This window comes from Lissotriton vulgaris, chromosome 5 (genome assembly GCF_964263255.1).
Source record: "Lissotriton vulgaris chromosome 5, aLisVul1.2, whole genome shotgun sequence".
NCBI lineage: Eukaryota > Metazoa > Chordata > Amphibia > Caudata > Salamandridae > Lissotriton > Lissotriton vulgaris.
Window position 1 is genome coordinate 1,349,809,705 of NC_141693.1, and position 15,732 is coordinate 1,349,825,436.

The 15,732-nt window shown below is 47.0% G+C and overlaps 1 protein-coding gene across 1 annotated transcript in view; it reads left to right on the plus strand.

Annotated features, from left to right (window-relative positions):
* Positions 1-15,732, plus strand: part of AMPD1 (adenosine monophosphate deaminase 1) — a 488,628-nt gene that overhangs the window by 337,225 nt on the left and 135,671 nt on the right. Inside the window, exons 11-12 of the mRNA XM_086923284.1 lie at positions 4,276-4,439; positions 10,432-10,552. Coding sequence (XP_086779410.1) covers positions 4,276-4,439; positions 10,432-10,552 — 285 coding nt within the window. The remainder of the gene's footprint in view (positions 1-4,275; positions 4,440-10,431; positions 10,553-15,732) is intronic.

Consider the following 15,732-nt stretch of genomic DNA (forward strand, 5'->3'; position numbering starts at 1 on the left):
CTGGAGGCAGAGTGCTTGGAAATATGTGAGATGGTGCTCTAGCATGAGCTGAGCCTGTCTGCAGCTGTCGGGAACAACTCCGGGATATTGCCATACCATATACTCTTAAGTGCATTATAATCCTCGCGGTTAAATGCTATCTTTGGTTTGGCTTTATCAAAACATGTCGAGTAAGGTGTCATACGAATTGGAATACTATCCCCTCGCCAATTCTGGCGACGGGGATAGCATTCCACCCTTCTAGAGGGACACGACATGTGTGTAGCCTTAACCCCGGTTAAAGTTAAACAGAGCCTCAGCTTCACAAAATGGACGCTGCCACCACAGACACAAGTCTGGCCTCCTGCTGCTGACCGAAACTCGGCAGATGGTGGCCTGGACAAAGGGTTTCCTGCCTTGGGAGGTGCGAGCACCACCCCAGACAGGATTTTGTGTATTGGGTAGGACAGGGCTGAATAGAATCAGACATGCCCGGGGCACACAAGGTGTCCCCGTGCATAGGCCAGCCCAAACCGGTTCTGGGGCCTTCCAGCCCCAGTCCTGGCGCGGAGCTGGACAAAGGAAAGGGGGTGTAACCGCCCCCCTTCCTGGTTCCTCCCAGAGGAGGGACCTAGTAGGTGATCCACCCCCTAGATTGGGAATAAGAGGGGGAGCAGTGCCATTGCACAGCAGATCATCCCGAAATCAACTTTAAACTAAGAAGACGACTGGACTTCGACATTCTGCTGCACAGAAGACTGAAGAAGAATCTCCCTTGTGGCCAAGGAGTGACCACCCTGTGAACACAGGTACCAACCAGCAACTCGACGTCTGCTTTGCCGCCGCCTCCCGCCGGAGCCCGAGCCCAGAGCCCGACAAGAACCAGATTCCCAGACCTCTCAGAGCCCGATCCACAGTCCCTGCGAAGAAGGGACCCGTGGAGGCACCGAGTGACGTGGGACCGGACCTCTTGAAAGACACTCGAAAAGCTGACTGCGCAGCTTCTGAGGCATCCTCGACGTTGTGCTTTGGGGATTGAGAACCCCCACCACCGAGCAGCCCTTGCACCGAAGATCAGCCCTCCAGCATCTCCACGATCTGCGTGGGGCCCTTTTGCATTGTGCCACTCGACGCGCCATCCCGGCCACTAGCCACGTGGTCAGCGGCCATCTTGGCGACGAACCCGAAGATTTAAACAGCAGGTCTGGTTGCTCCAGACCTACCCAAGCTCCTGTGAAAAGGAGCACCCGCTCTGATCTTGCTGGTCCGAGTGAACAGCATCTTTCAACTTCTGCGTGGCTTGCATTTGCCAAGGCCTGTTTGCTCCCATCAGGTCGCCGACACCGCCAACAGCGAGAAGCCTACGTGGGACAGCTCGTGACCGACTCCTGGACGTCCTCGACCCCGGGTATCCACGTGGCTGCAGAAAGAAGCTACTCGACAACGCCTGTTTGCACCCGACATCGCCTGGTTCCAATCTGGTTCCACGGTAGTCACTGGCTAGTGACTTTGAACATTGTCCCCTCTGCTTTCAGGTCTTCACATCTTCAGATCCACCCTTGGATCCACCGGAACTCTTCTCATCGAGCCGCCTGCAGCATCTTCAGCTCCAAGCACCATCGACCAGCGTGACGAAACCCGACACAACTTCGACCCTGTGCACCCGCTTCCTGTGGGTGAGGTAACTCAGCTCCGCCGGTGCTCCTGCACTGGTACACATCCCAAGGGCCTGTGTTTTAAGTTTCAGCTCCGTAGGTCACTCGGAAGGTTCCTAACTTTCTAACTTTGTGCTTTTTACGCACCATAGACTTTACATTGAAAAGTGCGTGCACTTTGAACACTGCACCCGAGTCCCGTGGGCCTTTCCCGACTTAGTTAACTCCAGTCCCGAATAGCTCCAGCGATTCCCAAGGCCCTAGGCCTCTTCACTTTCCTATTGGTATCTCTTATACCACTTTCTTAGTATATGGTTTAGGTGGCCCCTAGGGCTCATCCATATTGTGCAACTTTTGTGTATTTTAAACTGTCTTGTGATTTAACGCTTGTGCTTCTGTGCTCATAAAGAGTCCAGGGGATTTTAATAGTTAATAAATCAATATATATTTTCAATATATATCTGTGTGGTGTCCCTTTCATTTGGTATTCAAGGGGGTTGTGCATGGTATAACAGCTGGCTTCACATGCCTTTCAGAGTTTAGCCTAAGACTGCTTTGTCCACGTTACCACTAGGATAACTGGTCTACAAGGTTGAATTACAACCGTCATCATAAGGGTTGCTTGGCATGGTACAAAGTGATCACTAGAATTAGTGAGCATTATATACCAGGCCAACTTCTCACAAAGATTCTCCTGCATAATTTAGGGCCAGAAGGATTAAGGGTGTACGACAACATAGTCAAGGTCACGAGGCCGGCCACAGACACAGATGTCTTCCAACACGCGATAGAAGATCTAGATGCGCACTACAGACCGGTTGTATGCGTGGCCATAGACAGGTGCAATTTCTTCTAGAGGAAGAAGGAGAGCGGCAAGACTATTGATGAATATGTCACAGCACTACAAAAATTGGCCTTAACATGCAAGTTCGGAGACCTACATGACGAGCTGGTAAGAGATCAAATCATTATGCACACGTCGAACACAGCGGTGCAAGAAAAATTATGGGTGAATGGAGATGCACCCCTCAAAGAGGTATGGGCCTTGGTGAAGAAGGCGGAGTTGTCTAAGCGATGTGCGGAGGCAGCAAGGAAGGACCAGGGGAGCAAACAACAGTGTGCAGAGTGATGGTGAACAGCAAAGGGGACAGACCGAAACAAGGGGGTCCACCCAGAAACCAATACTCGAAAAGAAACCAGCCAAATTCAGGAGCGCAGCAGAAAGCGAATGGGGAGAAGAGAACGAGTTGCTACAGGTGTGGCAGTACCTCACACGTGGGTAACGACAAAGTGTGCCCAGCATTCAGAGCAAAATGTACGTACTGCGGTATATTCGGCCACTACGAAAAGGTCTGCAGGAGGAAGCCCAGAGGGGCAGCAGTCAGGTACGTAGATCTGGTCAGCCGCGACGAAGAAGAAGCACAAGGAGGCGAAGAGGATCTGGAGGAAGTCCTCTACATAGCGGACCAAGTGTTGGACGTGGACTCCAAGGGGTCCAACAAACCGGTGCTAAAAATGAACATAGGAGGAGTGATAATCGACATAGTGGCGGACTCGGGATCGCCTATCACGATAGTGCAAAGGAAGGTATGGGAAGAAGAATTTCTTGAAACGATAGGGAAGGAGCTGCATCCCATGGATTTGAGGGCTGTTACCTACACAGGACAAAGGATACCTATGCGGGGGTATTGTCCCTTGCTGTTTGAATTCAGAGGACGACAAGCCTACTGCAAGTTGTATGTGTCGGAGAAGGGGCCCTCAGTGCTTTGATGGAAAGACCAAGGAGCACTGGGCATACAACTCAATCCAGGAGGAGTGGAGAAAGTGATGCTGACGGATACGGAGCAGGGATACGAAGGAGAGGCATGGAAGAAAGAATACCCTGAAGTGTTCAGTGGAGAGATAGGGAAATTGACAACATTTACACACATGATACACTTGAAAGAAGGATCCAAGCCGGTGAGCCACAAGGCCCGAAACATACCGTTCCGTGGTAGAGAAGCAGTTCAAGAAGAACTAGAAAGATTGGAGAAAGCTGGCCTAATAAAGGCCATAGAAAGTGCTGAATGGCTATCGCCCTTGGTGGTGGCGCAAAAGCCCAATGGAAAAGTGAGGCTATGCGTGGACCTCAGAGAACTCAACAAGAACATATTGATTGACAAATTCCCATTGCCACGAATAAACGAGATGCTCATGAAAACCAAAGGTATAAAGTGGTTTTCAACGGTGGACTTGTCCTCAGCGTACCACCAGGTACCTCCACATAACTCAGCAGCTGGTGGTGAGGCATCATGTCCAGGAAACAGAAACAAGCGTTCAGCCAGCCCTTGTACTTCCTGTCTGAAAGTGATCAACACTACTGAAGCTCATGCCAGGCAGAAGATCGCATAAAGCTCTGTTTTTTCACACTCTAATGTGTGAGTTTAATCCATCTGCAAATAGTAACCTGCTACCAATTTGTCATTTTTTACAGCTCCAGGAAACCATTCTTAATGGTGTAGTTTTACTGCGACACAAAAGTTTGAGCTGTGATGTATGAATTACATTTTTCAAATGACCTTTGCACTCAAGTGATATAATTTTGCGAATTAATCAACATATTGATAGATTCTTAAATGCTGATTTTCTTTCATTTCTATAGATCACTGCTTTCGACAGTGTGGATGATGAGTCGAAGCACAGCGGTCATATGTTTTGTTACAAGAGTCCAAAGCCACAAGAGTGGAACATGGAAAAGAACCCTTCTTACAGCTATTATATTTACTACATGTATGCCAACATTATGGTGCTCAACAACCTAAGAAAGTAAGTCAGCAAATGAGTCTTGCACGAAAATGTAACAGTTGTTTATCCAGTGCAGGTGTCCATCGAAGGTGTGCTGGCAGCATGATTCTCTGACTAATAAAGTTGTAACCGGCAATCTTTTACATTTTGATGCTGGATCAGCCTGATCGTTCCAGAGAAGGGCAGTGTACAAATGAATGCTATGAGGAGGAAGGCAGTAGAGGGTACATCAGAAGACTGGCAACTTTTTAGACTAAAAATTAAGTGTAAAATTACAATTCGAACTGGTTCCAGCTGCCTGTGTGGCCAAATCAATCACATAACCGTAATAAGCAGTTTTTAATGTTTGAAACAGAGGATGTGGGTAACTTAACTATAAAGTCTTAAACATACTAACCCTTTTCACGCAAGTTGACTGGAGAGATGCAGAGAAATGCAAGGCTGACTTGCTTGGCTTCGCGAAGAACTTAAATACAACACAGCAGCTTCAATTCCAGATATACTAATGTTTGTGAAGCTGGAATTGCGTGAAATTGGTACTCCTATCACAGAGAGGCCTAACGAGGAGAAATATTTTATTTTCTTGTTACTTCCTCTTTGTGCATTACACATAGAAAGAGGAACACACCTCTTAATGCAGGAAGATAGCCCCTCCTGCACTAAAAGAATCCTGCCTGTAATGCAGGCACCCTTGCACCATGGTACCCTTTGTTGGGGCTATGCAGCCACAAGTGCACCAGTGCAGGGAGAGAGCTGGAGCACATCATATTTAAGTTGATTTGGCATTTTTCAGCTTTCTCCTGTTCACGCAACACAGCACAGCATCTTTGCTTCCTGACCTGCGTTGCATGGACTTTTCATAAATGATCTAGATTTTAAAATATAGGTTTAAATATGACAATAGGATGCCTCTTCTAAAGGGAATATTCACTGTGTGATGGGCTTAACAATAAATGTAATTAAGACCCTATTTTACGGTGACTCCCCCTAATCTGGCTATGATTTTCACATTTCATCTGAGCATATGTCTAATGAAACAATGCAAAGTAATTTCGCATGAATTCTGTTGAGGTAGTATGTAAGTTCACTCTTTATTTCTCTAGGTTATGAGGGATATTTGGAAGGGCAAATGTGAAATTATATATTTTTTCGTCTTAGGTTTTTAAAATCTATATTTACTTATCTACCACTGTTCAAAGATACATTCACTCTAAAAAATTAAATGTTAGTGGCAAAGAGTAAACATTAATGCCTGCTTCATGGATGCATCAAAATCAAAATCTAGAATTTGTAATGGTTCATGAGACTCTTCGTACTTGTTGTCATATGCACATCCTTGATGTTTCCCTGCTTGGGTTCTCCATGCCTCATAGGACAAAAAAGTATTGCCTATTGGGCCAAATGAACAAAGGGCCAGATTTACTAACATTTTACATCATGGTAGAGCAACAACACAGAATGCTAGTTGAGATTTACAAAGCAACGCAAGAGTCAATTTGCGTCGCCTTGTGCGGCACTGTGGGAAAAAAAAATGCAATGCAACGAAGCTCAATGCTTAGTTGGCATATCATCGGTGGAGCAGCTACCCATGTATTTAGTGCAAACTCAGATTTACTAAAGGCAGTAGACCTCGGTTAGCACTAAAGTGGTGTGCCTACCTTAGAGAGGTGTAATGAGGAGGCATATCTTCATTTCATGTATACACCAAAAGAGAAATATGTCTCTGAGGATTGTTTTGTGCAGTGAGGTACGCATTGTCAGTGAAATTGCTCTCCCACCCTCGCAGCTCCACCATTAAGTGAGGCCCGCCACTGCACTCTCAAGTGTTGGTGATCGAGGCCCTCCTCCAACCGCAGGTTTCCCTGCACCTCATCCCTGGTGGTCCAGTGGACCTCTGTCTCCTTCCTCTCGCTCCGCTATTTAACTCATTTTCTACCTTTCTTTATTTTTCACCTTTCTGCACTTTTCTGCATCTCTGCTCTTTTCTGCTTTGTTTCCGCTTATTTTCCCTTTTCCTTTATTCCTTATTTCCTCCCTTTACCTTTCCCCGCCGCTGCCCCTGCGGCCCCTCCCCCAGCACAACCATTGCAACCGACCCAATCCAGCTCCCCTCTCTACTTCCACCTCCCAGCTGTCCAGCTCTCCCCAACCCCTACTTAATGGCTGCCACTGCGGGGACAGGCGAGCAAGGCCACTGACTCATTGTCTGTGAAATTGCTCTCCCACCCTCGCAGCTCCACCATTAGGTGAGGCCTGCCCCTGCACTCTCTATTGTTGTTGATCGAGCCCCTCCTCCACCCACAGGTTTCCCTGCAGCTCATCACTGGTGGTCCAGTGGACCTCTGTCTCCTTCCTCTCGCTCTACTTTATCACTCGTTTTCACTCGTTTTTCTACCCTCTTTAATTTTTCACTTTTCTTCATCTCTGCTCTTTTCTGCTTATTTTCCCTTTTCCTTTATTCCTTATTTCCTCCCTTTACCTTTCAGCACCGGTGCTGCCCCCGAGGCCCCTCCCCCAGCTGGACCCGCGCGACTGGCCCAATCCAGCTCCCCTCCCCGCTCCCACCTCCCAGCTGTCCAGCCCTCAGCCGCAACAATTACAAGCTAACGTCACCGGCTGACCCCCACGGACCCTTCAGCTTTCACTGCTGCCGGCACAAGTACAGCACTGCCAGGAACTTTGAAGCACAACCCGACCACAAGAACACACCAGAACCGAAGACCCTGCAATGCATCCCCCTCAATTTCCGATCCCTCCACAAACCACGCCACGGAAATTTGGGACCTCCTCAACAGGACCACCCTGGATGTAGCATTCCTCACAGAAACCTGGATCAACACCACCTCAGGACCGGACATCGCCATTGCCATTCCCCAAGGATACAAGATCTCCAGGAAGGACCGCCCGGTAGGAGGAATCGCCATCGTCCACAAATCCACCCTCCGCCTGAGCACACTCCCCGACGAATCCACAGAAACACCTACACTTCAAGATACTGACCAGCCCCAACACCACCCTTTGAGGAACCCTCATCTACAAACCATGTCAACCACGCAGACCGTTCACCAACTCCATCATGGACATCATCTCCCCGCATGCTATCGCATCCACCAAGTGCACACTGCTGGAAGACCTCAACTTCTATCTCGACAATCAACTGGACCCCAACACAACATCCCTCCTGGACAACCTCCACAGCATTGGACTCTGCCAAATCGTGACCGAACACATGCTCTCAGCCGGACACACCCTCGGCCCCCTCTTCACAACAGGAAAATCCATCACCATCAGCCACACCACCGAACTACCATTGACTGACCACCTATGCGTCCACTTCACCTTCAGAACACCCACCATCCGGCACCTGCTCCCACAAAGAAACTGCACCAGAATCAACGACGACCAACTCCATCCCAACCATCGCGGAAAACGACAACCCCAATACTGCAGCCCGAACCCTGCACAGTTGGATCTCCGACAGCGCCAATACCATAGCCCCCCTCAAGAATAACAACAACACCCACGCTAAGAAAGCCAGATGGTTAACCACGGAACTTCGAGAGTCCAGACACACCTGCCGCCATCTCGAAAAGGCCTGGAGGAACACCAAATCCACAGAAGCACACAACAACTTCAGCGCCACCACCAACACCCACCACCAACTCTTCAGAATAATGAGGAAAAAAGTGATTGAAGACAGAATCTCCACACACGCACACAACAGCAAAGAACTCTTCAACATCATCAAGGAGTGCGCCCAACCCACCAGCAAGTCTACTGACATCCCTCCCTCACAAGACCTCTGCGACAAACCCAGCACCTTCTTTCACCACAAAATCAAGAGCATTGCCGACAACTTCGATGAAGACAACCAACACACTGAACCCCCACCAACCACCCCGACACCCTGAAGCCAGCAATTGACAACTGGACAGCCTTCTCCACTGAAGACACACTAAAGATAATGAAGTCAATCCACTCCGGGGCCCCCACGGACCCCTGCCCCCACCACATCTTCAAGAGAGCCGCCGACACCATCGTGCCCATGCTCCGTCACATCATCAACCGCTCCCTGGCGACTGCCTCAATCCCCGATGACTGGAAACACGTCGAGGTCAACCCACTCCTGAAGAAACCCCCGGCGGACCCCACCGACCTAAAAACTATAGATCTATCTCCCTGCTCCCGTTCCCAGCGAAAGTCATTGAGAAAGCCATCAGCAGCCAACTCGCCACATTCATTCAAGAGCACATCCTCGACTCCTCCCAATCCGGATTCCGAAAAAAACACAGTATGGAAATCGCCCTCCTTGCCACAACAGACGACATCCACACCATACTGGACAAAGGAGAAACAGTAACCCTCATCCTCCTTGACCTCTCAGCGGTGTTCGACACAACCTCCCACCGCACCCTAATACGCAGACTCCACGATGCAGGGATCCGGGACAAGGCCCTTGACTGCATCTGCTCCTTACTCTTCGGCAGAACGCAGTGGGTCAGAATTCCCCCTTTCCTCTCGGATCCTACATCAACCACCTGCAGAGTCCCTCAGGGGTCCTCCCTCAGCTCTTCAACGTCTACATGGCTCCGCTCGCCCCATCGTCAAAACCTACAGACTCAACATTGTGTCATACGCAGAGGACACCCAACTCATCCTCTCCATATCCAACAAACCCAACACCGCCAGACACAACTTTCTAGACGGCATGGAAGCCATCACCGAATGGATGAAAAACAGCTGCCTACAACTAAACACCAACAGGACAGAAGTACTCATCATGGGCCAAACCCTGATGCCTTGAACAACACCTGGTGGCCCCCCGCTCTCGTAAACCCTCCCACCCCCACGGACCAACCACGCAACCTAGGAATCATCCTGGACTCCGAGCTCAAAATGGACCGCCAGATCAACTCTGCCTTGTCCTCCTGCTTTCACACCCTCTGCTTCCTATGCAAGCCCTTCAAATGGAACCCCCTCAAACACAGAAAGACCGTCACCTTCGCCTGGTCGCCAGCTGACTCGACTAAGGCAACGCACTCTACGCCGGAATAAACACAAACCTCACCCTCAAGCTACAGAACATCCAGAACGCCGCCGCAAGACTGGTCCTCAACCTGCCAAGACACTGCCACATTCCCCAACACCTGCGCACACTCCACTGGCTCCCCATTAAGGCTATAGTCACCTTCAAAATACTCACCCACGCACACAAGGCCCTCCACACCACCAGACCAGCATATCTGAACAGCAGACTCAAATTCCACGCACCCCAGAGGACCCTATGATCAGCCCAGCTTTCCTACGCCGTGGTCACCCGCACAAGAAAATCCAGATCAGGAGGCCGCTCCTTCTCCTTCCTCGTGGCCAAGGCCTGGAACGACCTTTCGCTCCACCTCAGACAGACAACATCCCTTCCCATCTTCACAAGAAACCTCAAAACCTGGCTCTTCGACAGACTCCCTCCTTGATGGACTGGAACCTGCATCCCCCCCACCCCTAGCACCTTTAGACCCTCACAGGTGAGTAGTAGCGCTTAACAAATGCCTGATTGATTGGTTGATAATGTATCCCTCTCAGCACAAAAACAATCCTCACCCCAGGGCAGGCCCTCTAACGATATGACGCAAGGATACCTGCATTTTTACTAAGCAGCCACAAGTATGCCAGCACAGTGAGAAAACTCAACAGCGCCATATCTTTGTAACTTTTGCACTGTCCAGCTCTCTCCCATTTACTCAACACAGTGCAGCAACTTGCCTTGCTACTTTGTTGTGTGAACTGTTGGTGTATTTGCCTCATGATGTCTGCTGAGCATTCATCTGTGCTTCAGTGCATCATTGCATTGGCAGTTGCACTGAAGGCGCAGAAATCTCTAGCCGGCGGGGAACTCTAAAAATGGCAGGTGGTTGTCTACTGAAGTGATGGGTTGGCCACCAAAACGTAAACGAGTGCCTATTTCCATGAATGTGGTTCAATGTCAATTTCATCTGACACATATATTTGATTTCAGGGAGAGAGGAATGAATACATTCCTGTTTCGCCCACATTGTGGAGAAGCTGGAGCAATCACTCACCTGCTAACAGCTTTCATGACTTCAGATAATATATCTCATGGCCTTAACTTGAAGAAGGTAAGTCTGGACAGATCAGTCTTTTTCCTCCTTTTTTGCTGGCAACTCTGCATCTATGTGCATGCTGCAGAACAATGTACTGAAAATATGCAATATATCACATGGTTATTAAAAGTTACCCATGAGAGGATCTCAGAATATGCAGTTATTGTTGTCCTCTACACAGTCTGATATTATCAATGACGGAATTACATTCCTCTCTCTCTCTCTTTTCTAACCCTAGCTGATCCTCTCCTTTTTCTCTTACCTGATCTCTCTCTCGGTCATAACTGTGTCTTCCAGTTTCCCACCTTCTCTCCATTTGTGAGCCTTTTCTCTTTTGTACCTTTTTGGTTTCGCCTGCACAGTGCTTGCACTGTGCTCCTGAAATCTCTTGTATTTAATATATCTCAAAAAGGGACTCTTATTAGTTCCTATAGCTGAATGACTGTGTTCGTTCGCTTTTGTGCGGAATGTTTTTTTTTTCAACTGCCCCTGGCTGCAGGCATTTACGATACGTCTACTAAAGCTGTTCACACTGTTTAAGCCCCATTCACTGTCAAGATAAGATCTCTTCCCACGGAAAAGCCTACCAGCTTCTAACAGTTTGCTGTAATGCTTGCTTTGTATTACTTAGTTGTGTAAAGCCGATGCTTTAGCCTTAGAACGTCTGTGGCATTTCCTATTCATGCCTCAGTACCTTTCTTTGCACTTTCCGAGCATTATCAGATTGATTTTTTCAGCTTAATCATTTGGTAATTATGATCAAATTCTAAATGTTGTAATAAACATTGCATGTTAAAAAGAAAATTAATATACAAGAGCTATGCTATATTTTACTACTAAATAGGCAGCCACAAGTGCAGTTACCTTATAGTCAACAGGGTCATTATTTGAATGGGGCAGGAGGTGCAGTTGCACAGAGCTAAAAACGTGTCAGAACTCTGCTCAACACATAATATTGCTATATTGGACTACTAAACAGGCAGTCACAATTGCAGTTACCTTGCAGTTACAGGGGACTTGATGTGAATGCTGCAGCAGGTGCAGTGGCACTGGGGCCACAAGCTCTAGGGATCCCACTAAACCCAGATTATTGCTAACATTTTAAACTAAACAGCCAGTCACAAGTGCATTTAGCTTGCAGACAACAGGGTAATGATTTCAGTGGTGCAGCAGGTGGCAGTAACTCCATGACCAAAATCTCTAGGCACCTCACTAAACATCTAGATGTCTATATTTGACTAATAAAACTGACAGTCACAATTGCAGTTGTCTTGCTGGTAACAGGGTTATTAATTGAATTGTGCAGTCACAAGGGGAGTTATTTGGCAAGCGCTATGGTCATGATTTCAATGGTGTAGCAGGCGCAGTGGCACCTGGACCAAAGGCTCTAGGCATCCCACTTAAGACCAATTATTGCTATATTTTACAACTAAACATTAGGCACTATGGTCATGAATTGAGTAGTGTAGCAGGTGCAGTAGCACCCGGCCAAAACGTTGTCAGAAATCCTCTAAACACTTATTATTGCTAAATCTTACTACTACAGGCAGTCACACATGCATTGCAGTTGAAAAGGGCTTGATTTAAATGGTGCAGCAGATGCAGTAGTTTCAGGGCTAAAAGTTGTCATAACTCCACTAAACACCGAATGTTGCTATATTTTACTACTGAAATGGCAGTCACAAGTGCAGTTATCTTGTAGTCATTATTTGAATGGTGCCACAGTTGCAGTGGCACTGTGTCAAACGGCTGTAAGAACTCCTCTAACAGCTAATATTGCAATATTTTACTACTACTAATTAGGCAGTCGCAAGTGCAGTTACCTTCCAGACAATAGGGTGATAATTTGAATGATGCAGTAGGTGCAATGCACCGGGACCAAAAGTTGTAAGAACTCCTCCAAAACCAAATATTGTTAGATTTTATTACTAAACACACAATCACAAATTGAGTTATCTTCCAGGCACTAGGGGCATGATTTGAAAGGTGCAGTGGCACTGGTAGTAAAAGCTTCAAGCACCTCACTAAACACCTAATATTGCTATCTTTTATTCCTAAACAGGCAACCACAGTTGTAGTTACCTTGCAGTTAAAGGGGGTGGGATTTGAATGGTGCAGCAGGTGCAGTGGCACCGGGGCCCAAAGCTCTAGAGACCCCTCTAAAGACCAAATATTGCAATATTTTTACTACTAAACAGGCAGTAACAAATGCATTAATCTAGCAGGCAATAGGGTCATGATTTGAGTGGGTCAGCAGATGCAGTGTCAAAGGGCCCAAAAGTTGTTAGAACTTCTCTAAACAGATAATATATTGACATTACATCAATTAATTCTATTATTTCACTCTTTTATTTCTGTTAGAAATGGTGATCTCTGGTTGGCTAAGGCTTGCGCCAAAGCCAGGCAGAGACCACCACTCTAGTCAGGGAAAGGGAGTTACACTCCAAAGATAACCCCTGCTCACCCCCTTGGTAGCTTGGCACGAGCAGCTAGGCTTATCTCGGTGGCGATCTGTAAAGCATTTGCACAACACACACAGTAACAACACACTAGGCACACCACAAAAGGAACTCCACAGAAGGTTATATAAAAATAGCATTTGTATTATAATAAAAACACATCAGATAGTAGTAATAGTAGTACATAGTTTATTGTGTGGTTAATTAAATCCATTACAATATTCCAAGGCATAATATAATACATATTACTTTCAAATGCTATAAAAAAGATTAAATATACACAGATAATATCAAATTTAAAATTTAATTTGTGATTTAACAGGATTCACAGATGTTGAGACATTATTCTTTCTTCAATTTGGTGGGTGGGTTAAAAATGTGATTATTTGACAAATTAACTGTGGGTCCTTTGAATCCATAATCATTAATATTGCCGATCTGCAGGTATGAATGCCTTTTTCATTAAACTTCCTCTTGAGCAAATCCCAACGGCTGCACCCCAGCCCCGGGCAGATACATATCAAATGCATAAAGTCCTGTACTGCTGCTCCACATAGATCGCAATGTTTTCGGCCTGGGGTCCTCCAGATCAGTTGATTGGCATTGGACGGCAGTTTCCCCATGTGCAACTCCAAATACTTCGTTTTTAGATGCGGCTGGAATGTTAGGGCCAGATATGCTGCTGGCTCAGACCTCTTATACGCTTGTAAAACCATCCATGCATGCGCACGTCGACTTAGAATTGCTTTATCTTCAGTTAATGAGTGAGCTTTTACATCTTTCTTCATGAGCTTTTGAAAATATGTCCATGATAGGTTCTGTTGCCAGAGGGCCTCCATCTTAGTTATTTTCAGTGAGGAATTAAAATACTTTGCGTAGTGTGATTTTGGATCATTTTGCAGACGTTCCCAGAGTGCAGCGTTGATATCTAGATCCCGATTCAGCCATGTTTTGTACCAAAATGTAATTGTGTCTTATCTTTTGTGTAGTTGTTGTTGTAATCCAAACTCGAGGCGTACTTGGGCAGGCGAGGCATCGCATGGCAAGTGGAATACTCTTTTGTAGACTCGTGTTTGAATTTTATCTAATAATAGCACGCTTTTCCCGTGATGAACCACACTTCCATATGCAATAGTCGGTAGTAGTTTTGCCTTGATGACTGCAAGAAGTTGGCAGAACGATGGGCCTTTTAGCCGTTTTAGGATACTACAGAAGGCAAACAGTAGCGCATTTCCCTTCTTTTCAATTGCTTCATGATGCGTAGAAAAGGAGAACCTTCGGTCCAAATTTATACCCAAATATTTATAGCTATCGACTATTTCCAGCTTGGTGTTATTGATTATAAATTTTGGCTGTTTAGGTCGACAGTGCATTATAACCATAACCTTTGTTTTTTTAATGTTTATTTCCATTAGGTTTGTTTTGGTGTAATCTGCTAACGCATTAATTGATCGTTGCAGTCCTATTCTTGTGTGGCTTAGAAGTACTTCGTCATCTGCGTAAGACAGATGTGTTAGTGGCAGTGTACCCAGCCGTGGTGGATGAGAATTGACCCCGTCTAACATTGGTGTTAAATCAGCCATAAATAGATTGAAAAGGTATGGGGCCAATACGCAGCCTTGTTTTAGCCCTTCCTTAGTGTGGATCCTCCGTGTTAGCCTTTGTCCATCGGCAATCTTAACCTGCATCCAGGTGTTGGTGTAAAGATCGATGATTGGGTTTCGAAGTGTGTCCGATAAACCCTGGTGCTTAAGTTTGACCCATAGTGTGTTGCGATTAACGCGGTCAAAGGCTGCTTTAAAATCCACAAAGCATAGATGGAGTGCCTGTCGCTGTCTTAGGCTTTTATCGCAATCAGCCCTATCACTAATATATTGGATATTGTACCTGTGCCACGTCTGAAGCCGGACTGTTTCATAGGAATTTTCGTGTTTTCATCGGACCAAGTTATCAAGTCGGTTAGAATCAGGGATGCATAATATTTAGCCTCTGCATCTATCAACGCAATCAGGCGATAGTTTGCAGGGTCTGTGCGCTCACCAGCTTTATATATCGGGTTAATAATCGCATCTCTCCAACTTTCTGGGATTCGACTGGTAGTGCCAATCATCTGGAACAGACTACTGATCTTGCATGCCCAGAAGTTGGGGTCCTGCTTGTAAATTGCTTGTGGAACACCATTCGGGCCCGGTGCACTATCAAGCTGACTTTTTTTTATGATATGTAGAATTTCTGTTTCAGCAGGGGCTGCTGTCAACTGAGATACATTTTCTTCCTTTTTTTCATAAATCATGGCTGCTGTCGGCTGAGATAATTCTTCTTCATGATTTTCATAAGTCATAGTGTTGAGTGTGGACATATGGTCCGGAGTATTTATTGAGAATGTTGAGATTAAATGCTGTACCCGGGGGGCAGAGCTTGCCGGCGTCCATGAAAGACGTGTGAGCGCTGAGCTCCTCGCCTGAGCCCCTTTAATATTCGACAAAACTATCCTTTTGGCACCTGGCTGGCCCTGGAATTTGTGGGTATCGCTTCAACTGCCCCCGGTGCTAGTGGGAGCACCTTCCCCGGTCGAAATCGGTCGTGGTTTCGCTCCGCTGGCTGGCGGAGGTCGGAGTGGCGGACCAGGCCGCAATCCACGGACTATCCTGAGGGGCTGCCCCGCCTGCGTCACGCTACGTGCGGCGTGAGGTGCTGGTGTGGACTCGGTCTGCCGGATCGGCGACTATCCTGTGG